The sequence below is a fragment of the Tursiops truncatus genome, chromosome 13 (assembly GCF_011762595.2).
Source record: "Tursiops truncatus isolate mTurTru1 chromosome 13, mTurTru1.mat.Y, whole genome shotgun sequence".
Lineage (NCBI taxonomy): Eukaryota > Metazoa > Chordata > Mammalia > Artiodactyla > Delphinidae > Tursiops > Tursiops truncatus.
Genome location: NC_047046.1, coordinates 42074078 through 42099361, shown reverse-complemented (window position 1 = coordinate 42099361; position 25284 = coordinate 42074078). Strand labels below are relative to the sequence as shown.

The window sequence follows — 25284 nt, the reverse complement described above, 5'->3', positions numbered from 1 at the left end:
CCTACATAAGCTCCAGACACACACCTTTTATCAGTTATATGTTACACGTCTTCTCCCATTTATGGCCCGTCTTTTCACTTTCATTATGGTATCTTTTGATGTAGAGAAGCTTACATTTTCAGAGTTGAATTATCAATCTCTTCCTTAAGTGTTAGCACTTTTTGTAGCTTGTTTAGGTACAAGGTCTTAAAGATATTTTCCTGTATTGTCTTCTAAACATTTTACCTTTTATGTTTAGGTCTTTAATTCATCTGACACTGACTTTTTAAAAAAATGGTGTGAAGTAGAGGTTCCATTTTCTTTCTTTCCAAATGGATAACCAGTTGTCCTATTTTCTTTCTTTCCAAATGCATAACCAGTTGTCCTATCACCATTTATTGAAGCACTTATTCTTTACCCACAGATATGCAATGCTAGCTGCCATAACCCAAGTATCCCAATGAGGGTAGCTGTGTTTCTAGGCTTTTTATCGTCTCATTCTTATTTTGGTTATTGTGCCAGTACAGCTTTCTCCTGGGCAGCACCGGCATCTGCTCTAATGCCTTCTCTGATTCTCAACCCCTTTCTGTGTTTGGCCTCTGGGGATTTCCCTTACGTCTTGTGAGTTCAGTTATGCAATTAAAGGGCATATGTTATGTTTATTAGATCTTATCCAGCATTTCTTTGCCTGTAGTGAGAGATTTTTTGCAGACTATATAGTTAATGATAACCTAATGATGGAAAGAGAAGTTGTTTAGCTGATTCCCAAAAACAAATGTTTGTGATCATCTCACCTTGAGGATACAAGGGAGGAAAAGCACAAAGTGCTTGCATATTGCATTCTTCCAGTAAAGCACAAAGTGCTTGCATATTGCATTTTTCCAGTAAAAGAGGTAAAACTGACATTTTAAATAGCAATAATGTTTGAATATATTTTGGCTAAAATTTCACATTAAATAAAAAATCACTTTGTATAGATCAGCAAAACGTGACCAAAACAATACTTAGATTTCCAAAGTAAAACAAAGCAATTGAGTCAAAAATAATCTGACTCTCATGCCAGTTACAGGAAGAATAAAACCAATGAGATAGAAAAGCTTCTGCCTCCTATGATACAGCCTTGTGAGGAAGATTTAGGCAGAAATGTGTCCATTTCGATGGATAGCTGTGGTGTAAACACTATAAGCATCAGCACTTTGGGCATAAACTATACAATGTGTCTCATAAGAATTAAGTGAGTTAATGTTTATAAAGAATTCAAAACAGTGTCTGGCATGTAGTAAGCACTATGTGAGTGGTTGTTTAATAAAAATAAGGGGTGGAATTACAACCATATCATTTGGATGGTGTGTCCCTATTTCGCCCCATATAGGAAACATGTCTTCAAGACAAGGACCATATCGTTTGTTTCTGGTACTTAGCACGAAAAGAACGTTCTATGAGGATGAGGAGTAGGTGAATGCACCTTCGTGAGAAGGCTTCCCAGGGCCATGTGTGGTATCGCAACACATCCCTCTCTTCCTGGAGGTCCCCCCATTTTTACTTAACCAGTGTCTGAATCCACTTTCAGGGACCCTGCATGCAGTGTATATTCAACAATTATGTGGCGCCTTCCCATCACTATAATGTTCAACAACGGCCAAAGACATTGGGGAAGACATAGAGATTGAAAACAGGCACATGACAAGATGCTCAACATCACTAATCACCAGGGAAATGCAAATCAAAACCACAATGAGATACCACCTCACACCTGTTAGAATGGCTATTATCCAAAAGACAACAAATAACAAGTGTTGGCGAGAATGTGGAGAAAAGAGAACCCTGTGTACTGATGGTGGGAATGTAAATTGGTTCAGCCACTATGGAAAACAGTATGGAAATTCCTCAACAAAATTAAAAATTGAAGTACCATATATTCAGCAATTCCACTCCTGGGTATTTTTTTTTTCTTTTTAGGCCACACTGCACAGCCTGTGGGATCTTAGTTCTCCGACCAGGGATTGAACCCAGACCCTCTGGAGTGAAAGTCCTAACCACTGGACTGCCAGGGAATTCCCCACTCCTGGGTATTTATCCTAAGAAAACAAAAATGCTAATTAGAAAAGATATACGTACCCCTATGCTCACTTCAGCATTATTTACTGATATGGTAGCTAAGATACGGAAGCAGCCAAAGTATCCATCAGTAGATGAATGGATAAGGAAAATATATACACGTGTGTGTGCGCGCGCATGCACGCGCGTGTGTAATGGAATATTACTCAGCCATAAAAAAGAATTAAATCCTGCCGTTTGTAACAACATGGATGGACATAGAGGGTATTACGCTAAGTGAAAGAAGTCAGACAGAAGAGACAAACAGTGCATTTTACTTATATATGTAATCTATAAAACAAAACGAACAAAAAATAAGGAAACAGAGAGTTATAAATACAGAGAACAAACAGGTGATTGTCAGAGGGGAGGGCGTGTACAAGGAGGAAAGAAATAGATGAGAGAGATTAAGAAGTACAAACTTCCAGGGGCTTCCCTGCTGGCACAGTGGTTGAGAATCCGCCTGCCAATGCAGGGGACACGGGCTTGATCCCTGGTCCAGGAAGATACCACATGCCGTGGAGCAGCTAAGCCCGTGTGCCACAACTACTGAGCCTGCGCTCTAGAACCCGCAAGCCACAACTACTGAGCCCATGCACCTAGAGCCCATGCTCTGCAACAAGAGAAGCCACTGCAATGAGAAGCCTGTGCACCGTGACGAAGCGTAGCCCCCGCTCGCTGCAACTAGAGAAAGCCCGTGCACAGCAACAGAGACCCAACGCAGCTAAAAATAAACTAAACAAATTAAGAAAAAACAAACAAACTCACTCAAGAGATCAGATTTGTAGTTCCCAGAGGCAGAGGTTGGAGGAAGGGGCAATTGGATGAAGGCAGTCAAAAGGCAAAAACTTCCAGGCATAAGATAAATAAGTACTAGGGATGTAATGTACAACATGGTAAATGTAATTCATGCTGTTGTACGTTATATATGAAAGTTGTTAAGAGAGTAAATCCTAAGAGTTCTCCACAAGAAATAGAATTATTTTCTGTTTATTTCATTTTGCATCTATATGAGATGATGTCCACTAAACTTATTGTGATAATCACTTCATGATGTTTCTAAATCAAATCATTATGCTGTACTCCTTAAACTTATACAGTGCTGTATGTCAATTATATCTCAATAAAAGTGGAAGAAAATATAAAGTATACAAGAGGATGTGTATAGGTTAATGCAAATACTGTGCCATTTTGTATAAGGGACTTGAGCATCTGCGTATTTCGGTATCCACAAGGGGTCCCGGAACCAATCCCCCTTGGATACCAAGGGATGACTGTACTGCAACTTATAAAATAACAAAGGTAAAATAAATATAACAAAATATTTAAAAATTTTTTTAAAAGGCTCTGACAAAATTTTGGCAATTCACCAACACAAGGATGTTTTTATCATTCATCTAGAAATGCAAGTCAATAGTATATTCAGTTTATTTTGGAATAGCTATCTTTAACTGACAGTCTATGCTCAAATGGCACCAAATTATTAATTTTTAATTAAACATTTTTATTAATTAAATTTGCATGTATGAAAAAAGTAACATACAAGGCAAGTTATATAGTCTCGGGCTTATGTAAAATCTTGACTGCTTTCAACAATTACTGAACTCTCTTTTCAAAGAAAATCTTCATACTAATGTATGTTTGTCCATGTAATAGACTGAAGACAGCCACAAATATGGCATTCTCAAAACAACACGTAACTACTAAATGTAATGTTGCAAATTAACTTATTTCCTTAAAATTTCACTAAATAATTCTAAGGAGCACAACAAAATATTAAAAGCTCCCAGGGTTTATCCTAAGAATTAGGCAGTCTTCTTTGATTTTTTCTTCTTTGCTTCTTCCTTTTTCTTTCCTGTTTCATTTACTTGTAATTCAATTTCTTTGGCACTAAACATCTGAAAAGAGAAAAAAAATTAAAAAGCAAACTTCAATTATAGCAATAATTTCTAAATATTTATAATGTGAAGGAACCCAATTATATTTTATAAATTTTTATGTTCTATTTATAACATTATATTTTATAACTTCAAATATATAATGAAATATTTCACAAGGTTCAAAAGCAACATACTTGTAACAATTACGGACAAAACCAGAACTCTATGACATTTCCACTCTTGTGTGCTAATATAGAAAGCTGGGCAAATGCAACATTGCATTACATCGCCTATATATGATAACTCTGAAAACATTTTTATGCGAGGCTTATTCTATTCATGAGCAAATAACTCATTACTGAACTCCTATCCCTACCCCACTGTGATTCTTGAAAAGGTTTGTCTATCTTGTCAGCTCATGGACTAGCCAAAGGCAGGAAAATGATGATTTACACTGTGCTTTGTTTACAGCTACTGAGTAGAGAGCAAAACAGTTTTTATTTTATTTAAATCAATTTTATTTTATTTAAAATCAAAGTTGGGAGCAACTTGCTCCAGATCATATGGTTAAACAAATGTATCTGCTGGAAATTAAACCCAGATCTATCCAATTCCAAAGCACAGGCTCTATTCACTACACAGCCTATTGTGAAATATCATGTGGAAAGATAGTGTAACTTTGGTGCCAGTACACATACCATTCTACCACTCATAAATAAAACTATATGTATATCTGTGTGTGTGTGTCTGTCCAGGTGTGTACATATGTATGTGATGGGGCTGGAGAGGTGACTCTGGACTCAGTGGTTCTGTGTCCCTGTGGTGTTGGCACATCTGTCCCTAAGTCCTTGGCAGCAGGGGTGACAACCTGACCCAGTTCCTATCTCCATACTCTGTGCTCAGCACCCTGGTTATTATGTCCTTGCAGAGGCAGACCCAACTACCCTGTCCCCATTTCTCTAATTCATTGAAACTTGCTCCTGCACTCTCCTTGCATCCCCATCCATTGGTGTCAAAACAACAATAACAACAACAAAAAAACTGTCAAGAAAACAAAAACAAAAGCAAAAACCACTACTCCACACAGCACTGATTTTAACATTATTTCCCCTTGAAATATTTTCTTTAAAACAAAAGTTATATGTAAAATAATCCTTTTTAGCGCACTTTTCATATAGTTTCCCATGCAAGTGCTTTTGTATACTCTCAGCTAAAGGACAGCTAGTTAGCAAAGAGTGTGAAGCTCTACCTAATGAACAATAGTGAACCACATTTCAAATGTTCTTTAGCCAATGAGTCCTCTATCACAATATTTGGAACAATTTATCACAGCGTTCTGAATACTTTATTTTGCAGTCTACCAGTTTTAACACATAGTGGCTGACAAAAGGTGTACAAATAATAATGCTAGACTTGCCATAAAGAAATATGGAAAGATTATCACACTAGATATTAAAATGCAAGTCTTACATAAGCTCAAGGCACTCATAAATGAAAAGTAGAGAAAATAGATAAAAACCAGTAGGCAATCAAGAAAGGGTGGGGGTTTTTTTTGTTGTGTTTTTTTTTGCGGTACGCGGGCCTCTCACTGCTGTGGCCTCTCCCGTTGCGGAGCACAGGTTCCGGACGCGCAGGCTCAGCAGCCATGGCTCACGGGCCCAGCCGCTCCGCGGCACGCGGGATCCTCCCAGACCGGGACACGAACCCGCGTCCCCTGCATCGGCAGGCGGACTCTCAACCACTGCGCCACCAGGTAAGCCCAAGGGTGGTTTTTTGACATAATGAAGGATAACATTGTGTTAGAAGCCTAGAGGGCCAACAATTATATAAATGGCAGCAGAATGACACTGGCTAGAAGCTAATCTTGATTTCAGAAGATGTAAAGACAGGAAGAGTAACTGTTCTCTATATGGTGCCAGGAATGAATCTTTGTAAGGAATATGCTACACTGACCCTATATAGGACTGACTCAGTAGGGGTTCCTACTTATAAGAACATATACTAAATGGGGTAGGCCTATATATAGATCTCAGCACATCTAGGTCTTCCCAGAGGGCTAGGAATAGATAACTGCTTGTGTAATAAGCATGTACAAATTAGTGACTATTAGGCTACAGAAACAAAACAGAAGTCATCATAGTGTCAGTGGATGCTAATGGATGTTTCAGGCTTATAATAAAAGATTCACAGGTGTCAACAACATATTAAATTTTGTCAAAATACTTTATACTACAGATATTTTTTCCGCTTTGGTTAATGACTTACCTTCAAAGGTTGCTTTCTTCCTATTATAGCAAGTTCAATGTTTTTTCCACCAGATTGGACAACCTAATGTAAAACAAGTGCAATTTTAGAATTACTTCAGGAAAGTCTCTGTTTTAAAAGGCGACTGAATGAGGGGAAAAAACATGCTTTTCTGTATATGCTTTATTAGATCACTTACTTCCAGCAAAGCTCTTATTGCTAATTTGATAGCTTCACTGTCGTTTGCTATAGCATCTTCTGTGTAATTCTTTTCTAGAAATTCTCGGACAGTTTTAGCACTTCGACCTATTGCATTTGCCTTGAAAGATAGAAGATAATTATTAATAGCACTGCAATATGAATGAACTTATGGTTACTAAGTGAGGTTTAGAGCTTACTCCAATATTTCTTAGCATAATTACTAAATGAAGATTGTAGGTTCAAAGATTTAGCAAACATTTCAACAGCTCATCTGATTACTATATGAATAATCTGTGGTGATGGCATGCCTGACTTTCAAATATACCAATGCTTTCCTGGCCAGTGCTTTCTATTTCCTTAATGGCTCCCAAGTCCTTAGTAGTCAGAAAAGATTAAAAGAGTTGAAACTCGAAAAGATGTGAAGAGGAAAGGAGACATAACTTTGCAATATGATGAAAAAAGAAGAAAAGAAAAAAAAGGACATCACTGTGAAGAAGAAAGTTGTTTCTGTGGATAGGACTGTGCATCATTTTCTTAGAACTTAGCTAAGTATACTAATTACTGATTCATTATCCTTTGACTATAAGCAAGAAAGGCTGCTTCTGTTCCATGCCCCATTTTTCTTTGTTCTTTAGAAATTTTCATCAAATGAAGGGAAGAGGTAAATGCATTTTCCTGGCTGCATGACTACAAGTAGTATATGGCATGTTCTTTCCATTTAGTCTCAATATCCAGTAATAGTAATGATAATGATGATGATAACAGTAATTTATATTAACAGAGCACTTAATGTGCCAGGCACTATGTTAAGCATTTTACATGGATTATCTCATCTTAACCATCACAAAAACAATTAAATAGGAACTGTTACTACTCTAATTCATACAGGGTTAAAAGAGCCTTCTCAACCTCAGCGCTGTTGGCATCCTGGGCTGCATAGCTCTGCCCTTGTGAGGGCTGTCCTGTGCACTGTAGGATGTTTAGCAGCCTTTATCCACTAGATGCCAGCAGCACCCCGGCCTCAGCTGTGACAACCAAATGTGTCTCTAGATATTGCCAAATGTCCCTTAGATGGGACAAAATCACCCCCATTGTGAACCACTGGCTTAAGTCATCTTGCCCAAGATCATATAGCGGGTAAGCAGAAGATCTGAGCTTTGAAACCAAGTAGACGGAATCACCAATCCAAGCTTTGAACTCTATACCCCATGCTGCCACATGCCCCTTGCTGTGATGTCTCTAGAGAGAGAAAAGAACCAGCAGAAAGGCCCATCCTTTCACTGAAGGATTCTGGCACGAAATGGGGGATGTCTCAGTTCCAACTGGTAGGTATTATGATTACTGGAAAGAGATCTCAAAGGAGTCTTTTAGGAAGTGAGAATGAAAACACACCTTTTGTACTACATGAGTATATAATTCTGCTACTTGACAGAACTTTTTTGATACCTTTATATTTCAGAAGATTAAACTAAATAGCTGTGAAATTTTAAATCAGATTTTGTGGCCTTGAAATTTCATTAAGATCAAAGGTAAAGCCTTCAGCCTGGTATGACTTTGGAGTTTATCAGCTTCTAGTTTATTTTGGTTAACTAATTGGTTGCTGCCCAGAGAGGAAGTACATAAGGTAGTGGTTTGTCCAAAAATCTCACTGAGCCTTTAAAAGTCACCTTGTAAATTCCTGGTGACGTTCCTGTCCACCTCTTCCGATTGCTGATGTCAAAATTCTTTAACTCTTAACCTATTTGACTGGTTTCCTAAAATCTAGCTGCTTCTTGCCACACTCATGCCCCTACCCTCCCTGCAACCCGATCACCCACTCCAGCTCACTTCAACAGACTCTGATGGGTTTGCAGTGTTTTCCCTGCCTGCCTATCCAGATTAATGATGATTTTCTGTGGCAAACAATATGAGCTGCCAACCCCAATGTCCATTCTTCCTTTGTAACTGAACTCTAGGCAATGTGCCTGCTGAAAAATGTCATGTCCTACCCTCTGTTACCAAAAGGTATATACAAGTGGAAGTAACTGGGTGAAACTTCTAGTAATCCTTGCTGCCTGTAATGCAGACATGTTGGCTCGAGGTCTAGTAACTACCTTGAGAGCATGAGAAAAGACTAAGGTAATAAAAGAGACAAACACCAGCAACTGCCTATTTCAACCTTCTCATTATGTGGGAAATAAATCCTTCTGTGTGAAGAATCATCGCATCTCTGTTGTTAGGAGCCAAGAACAATAACTCACGAATACACCTTTGAGTAGATCCTGTGACATACTGCCCCACCTCCCTTCAGAAATGAAAGCCTTATTCCTACAGTTGCTGGAAGTGCCAATGGCACACAGCCCTCAGCTCTTAACTTTCCTTGAGAGGTGCCTTTGTTAACAAGAGCTGCCTCATCTAAGGTCTTGTACTATCTAGGGTTGGCCCAAGTCCAATGACTGATTGATGAAGAGCTATTAATGTCCAGTCCCCTCACCCCAACTTGGAACAACTTTGAAGAGCTACCCCAGATCCAGGGCTTCCCATGGGATTGATGAGGCCTTTATTGAGATTGCACTGCAGTCCAACTTTTCCCTTGGCCTAATCTGGTTCCCTTCCCTTCAACAAATGCTGATCCCCAAAGCACTTCCTAATATACTTCCTAAAAATGATGGTTAAATGGCCTTTAAAATATTTTCCAAAGAATACCAGAGTGGAGAGAGGATTTATGATAAAAGGGTTCCAAATTCAAGTAATCTTGGAGACTACTACTTTAGCTGCTTCTAGAATATTTATAATGCCTTTTAGAAGATGCAGAACGTAATAAAATTTATTAAATTTCTTTAGAAAAACATCTCTCAAAGTTAATTAACTTTAAAGAGCTTGTTTACATTACACCTATTAACATCAAAAGAAATACACTTTGAGAAACACTGCTCTGAAATATACAACATATTAACTTTGTTCCTGTTTTAAAGTGTTACCTACAACAGCAAAACACTTGGCCTTATAAGCTCTTCACCATCGCTCCATCCAAGCTGTCCTTGCCAAAGTCACCAATGACTTGCCTGTTACCAAATTCAATCATTTCATGTCCTCTTCTTACTTGATCCATCAGTGGCACTGACTCAGCTGATCAACTCTTCTTAGAATACTGTTTTCACTTAGGATCCAGGATATTGCTTTCTGGGTTCTCCTCCTTTACAGAATAGACTGGATCTATCCCCACCTTTCACCGGCCACTGCCCCTGATCTAAATCTGGTCTTGCCTGAATTATTATTAAGAGTCCCCTAACTTATTTGCCTGCTTCTACCCTACAATCTGTTCTCAATAAAAGAGATACTTTTAGGGTTTCCCTGGTGGCGCAGCGGTTGAGAGTCTGCTTGCGGATGCAGGGGACACGGGTTCGTGCCCCGGTCTGGGAGGATCCCACATGCTGTGGAGCAGCTGGGCCCGTGAGCCATGGCCGCTGAGCCTGCGCGTCGGGAGCCTGTGCTCCGCAACGGGAGAGGCCACAACAGCGAGAGGCCCGCGTACCGCAAAAAAAAAAAAAAAAAGAGAGATACTTTAAAAATATAAATCAGATCATGTTACTCTAATAAGCAAAAATCTCTAGTATCTATTTCACATGTCCTCTATGTGTACGCTGTAAGACTACAGCCTAGTACTGCAGTGTTGTCATCTCATGGTACCAGAGCTGTGTTCTCAAGTCCTCTATACCATCCTGTCAGGCTACGTGGTATAGTAGGTCAGAGTAAAAAAACAAAACATAGAATCAAACAAACAAAAAAACTTGATCGTGTGTTTAAAGTGCCATAGCGCGCCCCCCCCCCCAACAAATAAAAATAAAACCGAAGATTTTACTCCACCTTTAAAGACTGAATATCAGAATTTATATAAAATGTATAGAGAATCCTTTGGCCTAGGGAAGTAGCATGAAGTAGTGGACAGAATACTGGACTAACAAGCAGAAGACCCTGAGTTCTAATTCCAGTTTTGCTATTAACTAGTGAACTTTAAAAAAAAAAAAAAAAATCACTTAACTCCTGAGTCTTACTTACCAAATACGTAAAATTAAAGTTTCCACGACTTTTTTGTTATTGATGATTTTTTTAAGCTGCATAATGCTTCCTTCAACCAAAATCTTATAAGAAAGTACAACATGTAAAATCAGTAAAATGATGATAACGGGGTGTAGGTGTGTGTGTGCACATGCTCACGCTGTTCACACCCTCCCCACCTCCACCACGTGGCCTTGCAGTACAGCAGCAGTTTCAGACCTGAGTGATAAATGAAATCCCCAACAATTAAAAAAATTTCCATAATTTTCCTGACTGACCTTGAAATGAAATAAAAATGCTTCTCTATATAACCCCCAGGGAGCAACCAAATTAAAATAGAAAATTATGTAAACTTGGAAATTGTTATGATATTGAAATTAAAGGTCAGGATGTAATGATAAATGTAAACAGAAGATGGCAGACTTCAAAATATTTAGAGAAAGATTGAGTGTAATAAAATGTTTAGGGCATAGATTTGAGAGGCACATGAAATCTAGTACCTGTAAAAGATTTCTAACCGGCAGAAAAAAAGTCTGGCATTTGCATCAGGTAAATTCATAGTTTCTGGTTACCAATTAGATTGTCCAGATAGCTTTTTAAGATGTGCAGTTAATAACACAAGTATTCAGATCTTTGTGGCAAGAATATAATCCACTGTTTTATTGGCCTGGTTAACTCATAACCGTCTTATGAGTATGGTAAGCTAAAATCAAATCCTTTAGTTAATACAGGTTTAAAGACCAAGGCAGTATTTCCCATGAATTTATTTGGCCCTTAATAACAGTAAAATAAGCTCTCTATAAAATTATTTAAAGCCTGAGTGTTTAAACTTTTAATAAAGTCAAAATCACTTAGACTCTATAGTATATAGTCTTATTCTTATATATGAGAATATACAAAAATTCACTTCTGCAAGCTGTCACTAGTTTCCCTAAGCCCTAGACTTTTGTATTAGATTTGAGTTTACCATTAAACAAAGTTAGCAGTTGGGTACTAAAACAAGAGTAACAACTTATCTGGAAAACAAACTATGTTCCAGGAATTATGTGGATACAACTGCCAGGTACTGACACATAGGTATAGATTCATAGTTTGGGGTGCTTTGACTCTCCTAGAATAGAGGATATATTAAAGATTTCACCATGAGATTTAAAAGCTCATTTAATTCTTTACTGAAAACAAAAAGACTATTTCTACTCAAAGCAAGCATCCTACTAATACGGAGGAATGAATGATGAAAAGAAACTGGGTATTTATCTTAATTTGTCATTTATATACATTTGGTTTGTCACATTTTTCAAAAGTAAAGATCCTGTGATTAATAAACCAAAGTGTTTCTTTATCCATCAAAAACCATCATAGTTTCTGACTAGCTAAATTGTTACATAAAGTTTATACTACCATCAATATTTTAGTACAACATAATTTGTTGTCATGCCTGAAAGCGATAAAGCACCTACTCAAATTCTAAAATACATTAACAAATTCATGACTCACCTTCCAAGCATGATAAGTACCAGAGGGATCAGTCTGATATAATCTTGGGATACCATCATTGTCAAAACCTACAATTAAGGCAGAAATACCAAAAGGTCTTCGTCCATTGCTTTGAGTATATTTCTGAAAAATAAAATGTTTTCATGACTACTTTCTATATGAGGCCTTTTAAAGAAAGGACAACACTATTACTTATCAAATAACAAATTCCAATAGTAAAGTATTCCTGATAATATGATCTTCATTAATTCCTATTGTGTATAATTTCAAGATCCTCTTCCTTTTTTTGTACTAACCACAATCCATGATGAAATTTTAAGAAATAAATGTACACGATATGTAAAATAAAATCGTAAGTTTCTTATGTATGGTCTTAAATTTGTTTTCTCGTTGCCTTATGTAAGTTTGGTAACATAACTAGACTTTAAGCTTTTTTCTTACTTCAGAGAACTGTGCATGTCATACCATTTTGGTTCCCAATAAAGCTGATTTCAATGAGCTGTGCTTTGGAAGCATGTCCTTGGTTTACTTTGAGGGACACTTTGTTATTATCAAGTATTCTTACTTGATACTATTAGTATCAAGTATATTCTGTTCACTATACCAAGTTATCTCTATATAAAAACCCAACTAAGACACTTCTTTCAGTACCAAGACAAGGAACCTCTGTTTCTCTTGAAGAAAAAATATGTTTTTTCCTGACTGACAGTGGGGGAGCACTGGAAACCAATGGTATTTCTTTTTACTTTAGTGCCAGGAACTTTCTGAATTTGTGCTCTAGGGAGTGGAATTCACACTAATTCTGAGACTGGCATCCACAGAAGTTGTGCAGAGAGGCAGCCCTGGCAGAAAACTCAGGACTACATTTGTAGGCAACTGTAGGAACTGTATATAACTCTATGGCTTGAGATAGCTTTATACTAGCTTTCTTCTTGGACTTGTCTACATATCTGTTTTTAAATTTTAATTGTATTATATCTATATTTATAGGCCACTTTAAGTTTCGGGGTTTTTTGGGGTTTTTTTTTGGCTTCATGGCTTGTGGGATCTTAGTTCCCAGACCAGGGATTGAACCCGGGCCCCCTGCAGTGGAAGCATGGAGTCCTAACCACTGGACAGCCAGGGAATTCCAAACCACTTTAAATTTTGAATGCAAATAGTGAGTTAAAACATAAACTCTTTTTTTTAATAACATACTTTTATTTTTTATAAATTTATTTATTTTTATTTTTGGCTGCGTTGGGTTTTCGTTGAGGCACGGTCTTTCTCTAGCTGTGGTGAGCAGTGGCTACTCTTCGTTGCGGTGCATGGGCTTCTCATTACGGTGGCCTTTCTTGTTGCGGAGTACAGGCTCTAGGCACGTGGGCTTTAGTAGTTGTGGCACGCAGGCTCAGTAGTTGTGGCGCACGGGCTTAGTTGCTCGGCAGCATGTGGGATCTTCCTGGATGAGGGATCGAACCCATGTCCCCTGCACTGGCAGGCAGATTCTTAACCACTGCACCACCAGGGAAGTCCACAATATAAACTCTTAAAGAATAGGGTTTGTCTTTTTTCTCTGTATTTCCTAATGTTCCTAGTTCACACCTAGGTATGAAGTAGATGTTTTGTAAATATACTTTAGAGGAGAGAAACTTTTACCTTATTTGCTTAATTAACCACTTTTTTTGTTTTGTTTTGTATTGGCTGCACCGTGCTGCATGTGGGAACTTAGTTCCCCCACGAAGGATGAAACCCACGCCCCCCGCACTGGAAGCGTGGAGTTGTAACCACTGGACCTCAAGGGAAGTCCTAATCAACCACTTTTTAATGAAAAAGTAACATATGCACAACTTAAAATAATATAAAAGAACAAAAGGTGTACATGGGGATAACTCTTTTGTCCCAGAGCCTCAGCCTCCTCCTCAGTAGCAACCCCACTGTTACAGATTCACAATGTATATTTCTATAAATGTTCCACGCATAATAGCTTTTGTATTTCCAAAAGAAAACCTAAAATCCACATTTGGGAGCCATGTATATACAATGTTCCGCACCTTGTTTTTTGGTGAGTACCTTTTAACTACTGGGAAATCAAAGCAAAGAAAAAAGAAAAACAGAACAATATAAAAATGTTGAACTTTCTTGAAACATGAATTAAATTAAAAAAAAATTTATGTAATCTAAAACTTTATTATCTAGAATATATAGAACCTATTAAAAAATCTGTGTAGACAAATGGTAAAATCCATGCCAGGAAGTATTCTAAATGCATTAAAATGTACTAAATCATTTAATCCATACTGTAATTCAACAAACATTATTGTAACATTCATTTTATAAATAAGAAAATTGAGGCAAAACAGGCTAAATAGTTTTCCCAAGGCATTAACTAGGAAGTAGCAAAGCCAGGATTTAAATCCCAAAATTCTGGCTCCTGGGAGTACATTCTTAACTACTAGAGTGCCTGTCAAAAGGAAAGATAGTTTACACTGGGAGAAATGAAAATAGCATACCAACATGTGGAAAAAAATTGACCTTACTACTAATTATAAAATACAAATTAAAACAACTATTACAGTACTATGTTATACTTATTTGCAAAATAAAAGAAAAATGAAAAACCCAATGCTGATGATTCTTCAGGGATGTATTTATGCATTGCTAGTTGTACAATAAAAATTTGTTCAATCTTTTTAGAAAGCAATTTAGCTACGTATAACAAGAGTCTTAAAACTAATTACGATCTCTAATCTAGTAATTCCATACTGAAAATTAATTTAACAATATAATTCAAAAAAGAAAAACAAAAGCTGTGACAAAGATAGAGTAATGTTATTAAAGCAGCAAATTGAGAGAGAGACAGAGAGAAAGGCAGAGAGAGAGAGAGAGAGAGAGAGAGAGAGAGAGAGAAAAGGAGAAAAGGAAAGAAACTGGAAACAACCTAAATAATTACCAGATAGTAACTAGAAACAGTACTATATAGTTCATAAGGATGGTAAGTATAAGGAGATGTTGCCATATTTAAAGAACAAAGAAAATGATAATAAATGAAACAATACTTGTATACATCATGATTATACTAAATGTAAAATCATGTTTCTACACATGGACTCAGAAGAAGTCATATCTAAACCTGATCAGTTGTGTTTAGCTTTGTAGGTGAAACAATCATGGGTATTTCTTTGGAAAACTTTAAAACATGTGTTTTACTGCTACATCTCTGATGTAGAAATCTGTACAACTGTAGAAATCTCCTTAAAAGGTTACTCGTTTTTTAAAATTTAATATAATTCTCAGAATTGACATTGATTGAGATTTCTGATATCAAATCAATCCACTCCACTGGAATAAGAATGTGAGTTTGAAGTTAAGTGTGAGAAATAATAAGGAATTTAGCATGTTTTAATAGACTAAATGGTTGGAGTGACTGTAGTATTCCCATGACAGGACCCATAATGATGGAAAAGAAGAAAACTTGAAGAAATCTGTTGGAATACTGGCTTACCTGCTTTAAGGTTGCTATGAAGCGAGTTATATATTCTACAGTGACTGGGTCCTCAACTGTAAGCTTATGACTCTGGCACTCCACACGAGCTCTGTTTATTACTACTCTTGCATCAGCAGTCAGTCCTATAAAAGTAGTCGATACATTACAAAAAAAAGGATAGCATTTTTTCTTGTCAAAAGGGTTTTGGCCACCATGATATTTTTCTTGTAACATCCTTTGTTTTTTCCAATATATGGTTTTTTTTTTTTTTTTTTTTTTTGTGGTACGCGGGCCTCTCACTGTTGTGGCCTCTCCCGTTGCGGAGCACAGGCTCCGGACGCGCAGGCTCAGCGGCCATGGCTCACGGGCCCAGCCGTTCCGCGGCATGTGGGATCTTCCCGGACCGGGGCACGAACCCGCGTCCCCTGCATCGGCAGGCGGACTCTCAACCACTGCGCCACCAGGGAAGCCCTGATCCATTCTTATTTACTTTTTAAAGAAAATTGTTTTAAGGAATAATGTTTAAACACTAATGTTAAGTCACCTATTTCCCAAAGATCAAAACGGTTTAATTCACAGGACAGTAAGTCCCCTACATACGAACGAGTTCTGTTCCGAAAGTGCATTCATAAGTCCAATTTGTTCCTAAGTCCAACAAAGTTAGCCTAGGTACCCAACGAACACAATTGGCTACATAGTACTGTACTGTAATAGGTTTATAATACTTTTCACACAAATAATACATAAGAAACAAACACTAAAAATAAAGAAAACATTTTTAATCTTCCAGTACAGTACCTTGAAAAGTACAGTAGTACAGTACAACAGCTGGCATACAGGGGCTGCCATCAAGTGAACAGGCAAGAAGAGTTACTGACTGGAGGAGGGAGAGGAGGTGGGGGATGGTAGAGCTGAAGGATCGTCAGCAATAGGAGACGGAGGGCAAGCTGCAATTTCACTCACGCCTGACGTTGATGGCACAGGTTCTGGTTCCTTGCTGGGTTCAATTGTATCTACATGCTTGAAAAAACGATCCAGTGATGTCTGGGTAGTAGCTCTTTTTTTCTCGTCATAGATGACACGGTAGCACTGGACTGCATTCTGAATGGCTGCTGCAACTTTCATGTACTATTCTATGTTCAGGTCCTGTCCTCAAAAACTAACAGCGCCTTGTCAAATAAAGAAAATCCCCTTGTTATTTCCTGCATTGAGAATCTCTTCAGTTCTTCAGCAGTACCAGCTACATCACTGCTGCTTTTACCCTTGCTTCCAGATATCCTGGGCTTGAAATAAAGACACTGTACTACTGTACTCTATACAGTACTGTAAAGTATATAAAAGCACAACCACTTGTAGAGGATGCATGCACATGACAATGTACGCCAGACACGTGAACTAACTTATGTGATTGGACATGTGAAGACCCGTTTGCATCTTTGAAAGTTCTCAACTCGAAGGTTCATATGTAGGGGACTTAACTGTAGCTGGTTTGATTATTAGGTTTTAAAACTTTTTTGAGAAGGTATCAGTGGCAGATTGTTCAAAGGTTGATGGTCTATCCTAATTCCAGAACCAAGATACTTATTACCTAAACCATGAAGTAAGCTGGATTTCTTCTTATGAAAACCATGAGTATTACTTCATTATCAAACAGAATTCAATCTGCATTCAGTATAACTGTGACATGTCACTTCTCAGCTTTTTGTCTAAGATTAGGGGTTTGAAAATCAGGAATGTTAAAACAAAAAGAAGGGAATTCCCTGGTGGTCCAGTGGTTAGGACTCTGTGCTTCCACTGCCGATGGCCCGGGTTCAATCCCTGGTCGGGGAACTAAGATCCCACAAAACATGTGGCCAAAAAAGAGAAAGAGAGAAAGAAAGAAAAAAAAAAACTGCATCTTGCTTTTGTCATACCAAAACATCATGTGATGAATTCTCAACACTTCTAATAAGGAGATAGAAGGTGTTCCTATCAAAAGAAAAACAAACTGACCAAAAACTTAAAATGTATTCTAATAATTACAAACATTTCTACTACAGACTTTTTTGGCATTTGACCTTTCCATCACCATTTTCTTTCTTTCTCCACTCTCTTAATATCATATTGCCCAAAAAATTCTTTCACAAAATCTCTGAAACAGCCTTTTCCCACATAACCATCAGTCTTCTGCAGTCGCAGGCTCTTGTTTCCCTTCCACACCACTTCAAAATGTGTTTCTACAAACCTGGAAGAACTGTCAGCTCCTGAAGATACTTAACAGTAACCAACAATGAAGACGTTGTCAGAATATGCCGCTGTTAACACTCTAACATTCATGAGTAGGGTGTGAATTATAATCAGATACTCAGTTAAAGAAGAGAAACTGATTCTCTTCTCTTTGCAAAGGTTATCTGAGAGAAAGAAATGGGAACAGATTGACTTATCCTACCCTATAGACTAAAAGCTTCACTCAGCTTAAAAATATGATCAGAAAGGAGATTTTGAAGTACCGTTTTCCCCTTTACATTGTAAACATGGTCCAAAACTACAGAAAAATAAAAGTATCATACTTAGAAAGTAGTAATGTAACTACTTCAAGGAAAAAAATAAGTGATAAATTTGTCAAACCATACAAGTAACATAGTTGTGTATATGTGTCTGATTTTAACATAAGAACTAGCAATTATACAAATCAATACTAAATGGCTAGGAAAAAGAGAACCACTTCTATTTAAAGATACATTGAAAATTGCAATTTCGCTTTCTTTATAAATAGGCAACCTATAGAAGAAATGAGTCCTCAGTCCGTTGCTTTTAAATTTATACAACTTTAACTTGAAAATACTATCATAATGTTGATCTTTTCAAAGAACCAAATCTCGGGTCCATTGCTTTTTCTCTATTGTTTTTCTATTCTCTATTTTACATATCTCTGCTCTAATCTTTATTATTTCCTTCCTTCTGCTGGCTTTGGGTTTATAGTTTGTTCTTCTTTGACTAGTTCTTAATGTAAAAGATTGCTAAATTGAAATTTTTTTTTTTTTTTTGCGGTACGTGGGCCTCTCACTGTTGTGGCCTCTCCCGTTGCAGAGCACAGGCTCCAGACGCGCAGGCTCAGTGGCCGTGGCTCACGGGCCCAGCCGCTCCGCGACATGTGGGATCCTCCCAGACCAGGGCACAAACCCGTGTCCCCTGCATTGGCAGGCGGACTCTCAACCACTGCGCCACCAGGGAAGCCCTCTTTTTTTTAATGTAAGCATTTATAGCTATAAATTTTCCTCTTAGCAATCCTTTGGCTGCATCCCGTAAGTTTTGTATGTTGTGTTTTCATTTTCATTTGTCTCAAGATATCCTCTAATTTCTCTTGTGATTTCTTCTTTGATTCATGGGGTTTTTTAGGTGTACTCTTTAATTTCCACATATTGTGGATTTTTCCATTTTTCTTCTGCTCTTGATTTCTAGTTTTATTCAATTTTGGTCAGAAAAAATACTTTGTATGATTTCAACCTTTTAAAATGTATTCAGACTTGTTCTGTGGCAAAATGATTCCTTTTATAAGATAGTAAGGTAAAGGCTATTTTTTGCTCAATAAAGTTTTTAAACTTCAATACAAAAGTTTGGTTTTGAAAAAAAAACAATTAGAAAAGGAGCAAAAAGAAAAAAAAGACAAGAAACATGTCTTGTTTGCTATACAGTGGCAAATAAACACAAGAAAATATGTTCAACATCATTAGCTATGAGGCAAATGCAAATTAAATCCAACAAGAGATTTCACGACACACCTATACAAATGTCTAAAATAAAAAATAGTAACAACACAAATGCTAATGAGGATGCAGAGAAAATGAATCATTCATACATTGTGAGCAAGAATGCAAAATAGTACAGCCTCTCTGGAAAACAATTTGGCAGTCTTTTATTAAACTAAACATGCATTATTATATGACCCAGCAACTGTGCTCAAGCATTTATCCCAGAAAAATGAAAACGCAAAAACCTGTACATGAATGTTCACACCAGCTTTATTTGTAATAGGCAAAAATTGGAAATAATCCAAATGTCCTTTAATTGGTGAGTTGTTAGCAAAGTGTGGTATATCTCGTACCATGGAATACTATTTGGCAATAAAAAGCAATGGAGTAATGATATATGCAATAACTTGGATGAACTGCAAGGGAATTATGCTGAACAAGAAAAGCCAATATGAAAAGGTTATATACCGCGTGATTTTATTCATACAACATTCTCATGCAAAATTACACAGATAGAGAATAGATTAGTAGTTGCCAGATGTCAGACACAAGAAGGAGGAATAGCATGATGTAGCCCTGTGATGACCAAAGAGTTGTATATCTTGATTTTGGTGATGGCTACATGAATGTACGCATGTTAAATCTATTAAACCTACACACACACACACACACACACACACGCACACGCACACACACACACACAAATGCACGCAAATGAATGCACACAGAGCTGGTGAAATCTGGATAAGCTCTGTGGCTTGTACCAATGTCAATTTACTGGTTTTTAAAGATGTTACCTTTGGAGGAAACTGGGTAAAGGAGACTTCCCTGTGTTGTTTTGTAACTTCCTAAGTATAATTATTTCAAAGTAAAAAGTTTAAAAAGAAAACAGCTACCTAAAGTTATAATTAAGGTAATATATTTCTTTTAACATTTATGTTTTATTAAAGCTCATTATCAGAAATACTGGTTTAGAGTTGTGATTTCCCAAAAAATATAAGGCATACTGTTATGTTTAATAAGAAATGGAGTTTAGCTCTATATGTTGTATAAATATTGCATAACAGCTACAGAGGGGCCAACTGTTACCCTACTACACCAAGATACTCTATCATTATTGTAGGTCCCTAAGTACCTGCAAAAGCCATGCAGACATGGTCATCAAGGGCACAAATTTTCCTCACAATTCTTTCATCTTGAAGCTTGGCAACAGATTTTTTTTCGACCCCAAGCACAACTATATCAGCACCTCGAATTCCAACCTGTTGAGTCATTAAAAAAACATAACGAGTTGTCAGTTTTAACACTAAGATCAAATTATTCTAACATATGACTTATGGAGAAAGGCTTTTCCTTAACCTTCAATAAAAATGAGAAAAGGAGACTTCTAAGAAAATAGATGCATAGGTATAGGCTTACGGGAAGTTCATTTCCCAAACTCAAAGCAAAGACAAATAGGTATAAACTAGAAGAATACACCACCAATGCTGAAACTACGTGAGTGTCCTAATCTCATACAGTACACCTAAAGAAGTACTATCTCAATAAAGAAAAAATTTAACCCAAATGAAAGAAGATGCTGGAAATACATGTGAATTCCTTATAGAATGGGTAGTACCAGTGCTGGTGGTAGGAGAAGTAGTATAGAAAGTCAAGTAGAAAAAATCCTGAAAGCTCTCCCATGAATCTCACAATTTGGAGGGATAAGGAATAGGGGCCATAAGTAGCCAAGAGAAAGACCAAATGCCCTCACGCTACATCAGTGATAAGGAAAACCTCAATGCAAGCATGAATATAACAAGAAGAATCACTATTGCTCCACTCTCCACTCCTTCACTTGGGAAGGAAGTGGGAAAAAAGAATAATATAAAATAAAGATAAAGATAAAAAAATAATAAATAATATAAAATAAAGATAAAGATAAAAAATAATAAAGAATAATGTATAAGAGTAGTAGCTCTCAGATAGGGACTTCTGGGAAACATGACCCTTTTCTCAGGGGTTCAAGAGCAATCTATGAGAATTTTAATTCTGTATTACAATGGTAATGTAAATATTTTGAGAGGCATTTGTGTTTTATGATTGCCTTGTGACCAAATGTGGTATTAGTACTGTTTTATACAATATAATTATGCAAAAAGGTGTGCTTGAATTAGTATTATTGAAGTAAAAATATAGAACAAGTTAAATATATAGAACTAGATCTGAGACTACATCTTCCAGTTAAGTAAAACACAATTTATCAAGGTTTTTGCTCTTATTGTTCCCTTACTTCAAGTCTGTCCGTTTATCCAACAGTCCTTCTCTTACCATTCTATCCAACATCAGCAACCCTCCCCCCCCACATCCCACCCTCACCTAATACACACATGTCGAACTTTATACCCTACAGGGAATATGCCTTTCTACCAAGCCATGGGACATTATAACACTTTAACATATATTAGGACTCAAAAAAAAATCTCAATATTTTCCCAAAATTGAAATAAATCCAATTCAATTCATTGGTCACAAGAGAATACAATATGTAGCTCTCACCTAAATAATTTTTGACTTGATAAAGTGATTAAAACTGTCAGAACAGACTATTTAGAAAATGTTTATAATGAAAATCCTACTATTAAAGTCTTCTGTGGATGAAATTAAGCTCAGAAGAAAATTCATAATCTCACTTTATAAAATCAAGTAAAAATTAAGAATTCATTCAAGAAGATCAAAAAGGAATAAAAATACTTAAGCTAAACTTAAGAGGTGAAGTAAGGCAAAAGCAGAAATTAATGGTTAGGGAGAAAACAATACAATAGATAAATAATACTAAGATTTAAAAAAAAAATTTTTTTTATTTTTGGCAGCACTGAGCAGCTTGCGGGATCTCAGTTCCCTGACCAGGGATTGAACCTGGACCACAGCAGTGAAAGCCCAGAATCCTAACCAATAGGCCACCAGCAGACTCCCCAAGATACGTTTTTTAAAAAAAATAATTGAAAGCAATATTTCAGTTAATATAGCCAAGAGGAGGAAAGGATTAAATAAATATATGCACATGTGAAAAAGTAGGAATTTAAAAATTCTAAGTTAATAAATTTGAAAACCTGACTGAAAAAAGATGACAGATTAGAAAAATTAAAAATTGCTCATACTTACTCAAGAAAAGATAGAAGTCTCACTCTCACTAACCAACATGGGATAATTTCAGGAAAGAACTATTCCTCAAAAGCAAGTGTCAGACCTAGAAGGTTCATGGATAAATTCTTTCTAATCTTCTGTTATAGGTACTTCCTATGCTATTTAAATTATTCTATGGTGCAGATCAAAATTGAAATATTCTTAATGCTTTTTAAAAATTATTTTGATTGATTTTTGGCTGCGTTGGGTCTTCGTTGCTGTGCGCGGGCTTTCTCTAGTTGCGGCGAGCGGGGGCTACACTTCATTGTGGTGTGTGGGCTTCTTATTGCTGTGGCTTCTTTTGTTCCGGAGCACGGGCTCCAGGCGCCCGGGCTGCAGCAGCTGGAGCACATGGGCTCATTATTCGTGGCGCACGGGCTTAGTTGCTCCGCAGCATGTGGGATCTTCCTGGACCAGGGATCGAACCCGTGTTCCCTGCATTGTCAGGTGGATTCTTAACCACTGTGCCACCAGGGAAGTCCCCCTAATGCTTTTAGGGAAAGCTACGTAACAATGTTAAAATCTGGCAAAAAGTACTAATGATGTTCACTTAGGAAACCTGATGCCCATTCAAAATGATATTCATAAATAGAATCTAGAAGTACAGAAAAATAACAATATACCATAAATAGTATGGTTCATTCCAGGAGTTTTAGGAACATCAATAAAAGTAAATCTTTTAATATAAATGTTACACTGGGTAAGTGGAGATCTGTTATTTTTGGCCTTCTGATAAGAACAGAACTTCAATTGTTCTTGAAAAAATACTGAGTCTTTAGGTGGGGCTATAATGTAACCCAGCCTAGCCAAATGATAAATCCTTAAAGTTTTACTGGAAGTGTTTGGAAGATAAGATAATTCCTTCTGCTGTACCTAGAGCTGGCAGCCTGAAGCCTAGGGCTCTCTGGGAGCCACCACGTAGAGATGTTATGTCTGAGGGTGAAAGTAACAGGGAGAGGAAGCGAGAGACAGAAGGGGAGAGAGAAGGAGAGAAAGGGAGGAAGAGACACACCAGTTCTGCTGACATCGTTTGATACCCTAGCAGCCATATAGTTGAACCTGAAAGCAAGGTCTACCTCTGCTCCCTTTGGATACTTGACTCAATAGATTTATTTTTTTTGCTTAAATTAGTTTGATTTGAATTTCTGATACCGGCAACTGAAATAGTACAAACTAAAACAATCAAATAGTAAAAATAAAAAGTAAACGATAAAACTACAAAGACGTGATAAAATTCAACATCCATACCTAAATTAAAAATAACACTAGAAAAGCAGGAAGAAGATTATTTGTGAAAACTATTTCAAAGCTTGTTAAAAGTATCACAAATCAGCAGCCAGGTTCGTCTCAGAATATGAATCACCGTCCATTCAACTGTTCAAGCCAAAAATCTGGTTGACATCCTTTATCATTCCTTCTTCCACACTATCCATTTCCAATCAATCACCAAGTTTCTGTCCATTTTACCTGCAAAAGCTATCCACTTCTTCCTATCACCACTCTAGTAAAAGCAACCATCATTTCTTGCCTGGACTACATACTACTGCATATCCTAATAGGTTTTCCAGTTTCTTCTCTTGTTCCCCACCTTCCTCCTTCCAGCCTCACCCTTCACTGTACCCCCATCTAGTCTCCACAAAGCAGCCAGCATGAGCATTTAAAAACATCAACAAGGTCAGATTACTCTCCAGTTGAATATCCTTCCGCTGCCCTTAGAAACTTTTTTCAAACTCCTTAGTCTTGCCAATAGAGCTGGGCATGATCTGACCCCTGCCTACTTCTACAATAGTATGTAACGGTTGTTAACCAAGCACCAGCTACACTACCTTCTTTCAAGACTTCTCAAACACAATTCTGTTTCCCTCCTCTGAGCCTTCACATGTGGTATTCCCACTGTCTGGAATGCTTCTCCTCTTATTTCAGGTCTCAATTTAAATCTCACCTCAAGGAGTCCTTCTGTATTATTCTCTAAACAACCTATCTTTTCATGCAATCAACACATTTATAATTATTTATTCATTATACTTACCTCTCCAAATCGTTAAATCTATGAGGGCCAAAAAAATAATCAGGCAAATCTAGATGGTGGATACTACTGAACAATTAATCCAGTCTCTTCAAAAAGTCCAAGGCGGGCTTCCCTGGTGGTGCAGTGGTTGAGAGTCCGCCTGCCAATGCAGGGGACACGGGTTCGTGCCCCGGTCCAGGAAGATCCCACATGCCGCGGAGCAGCTAGCCCTGTGAGCCATGGCTGCTGAGCCTGCATGTCTGGAGCCTGTGCTCCGCAACGGGAGAGGCCACAACAGTGAGAGACCCGTGTACCACACACACAAAAAAAGTCCAAGGCATGAAAATAAAGGGGGATGCTGTTCAAGAATAAAAGAGATATCTAACAGCTTACTGCAATGCATGGATTTTAGATTCAGACTCAAACAAAAGAGCTATAAAAAGATATTTTGTAAGCAATAAGGAAAATTAGAATGTAGACTATTACAAAATATTAAGGAATTTTTGTTAATTTCATTGGGAGTGATCATGGTTTTAAAAAAACATCTTTTTTGGGACTTCCCTGGTGGTCCAGTGGGTAGGACTCCATGCTCCCAATGCAGGGGCCCCAGGTTCGATCCCTGGCTGGGGGACTAGATCGTGCATGTGTGCCACAACAAAGAGTTCGCATGCCACAATGAAGAGTTTGCATGCCACAACTAAGAAGTCCGCGTGCCGCTACTAAGGAGTCCACATGCCGCAACAAAAGATCCTGCATGCTGCAACAAAGATCCCCTGTGCTGCAACTAAGACCCGGTACAGCCAAAGTAAATAAATAAATATTAAAATAAATAAATAAAAATAAAAAACATCCTTTTTAATCGAGATAAATACTGAAATATTTACAGGGGAAATGTAATATCTGGGATTTATTTTAAAATACTTCATTGAAAAATGAATTTCAACTTCAGCCTCACACCATATAAAAAAATTAACTCAA

The 25284-nt window shown here is 37.3% G+C and overlaps 1 protein-coding gene and 1 long non-coding RNA gene across 2 annotated transcripts in view; one reads left to right on the top strand and one right to left on the bottom strand.

Annotated features, from left to right (window-relative positions):
- Positions 1-25284, top strand: part of LOC141276193 (uncharacterized) — a 55331-nt gene that overhangs the window by 16812 nt on the left and 13235 nt on the right. Inside the window, exon 2 of the long non-coding RNA XR_012325362.1 lies at positions 5576-5709. This is a non-coding gene — a long non-coding RNA (uncharacterized lncRNA). The remainder of the gene's footprint in view (positions 1-5575; positions 5710-25284) is intronic.
- Positions 2942-25284, bottom strand: part of PSMA8 (proteasome 20S subunit alpha 8) — a 32017-nt gene continuing 9674 nt past the window's right edge. The window contains exons 2-7 of the mRNA XM_019930480.3: positions 20269-20395; positions 15421-15545; positions 11937-12059; positions 6400-6519; positions 6222-6284; positions 2942-3974 (exon numbers count right to left, since the gene is read on the bottom strand). Coding sequence (XP_019786039.1) covers positions 3882-3974; positions 6222-6284; positions 6400-6519; positions 11937-12059; positions 15421-15545; positions 20269-20395 — 651 coding nt within the window. The 3' untranslated portion in view covers positions 2942-3881. The remainder of the gene's footprint in view (positions 3975-6221; positions 6285-6399; positions 6520-11936; positions 12060-15420; positions 15546-20268; positions 20396-25284) is intronic.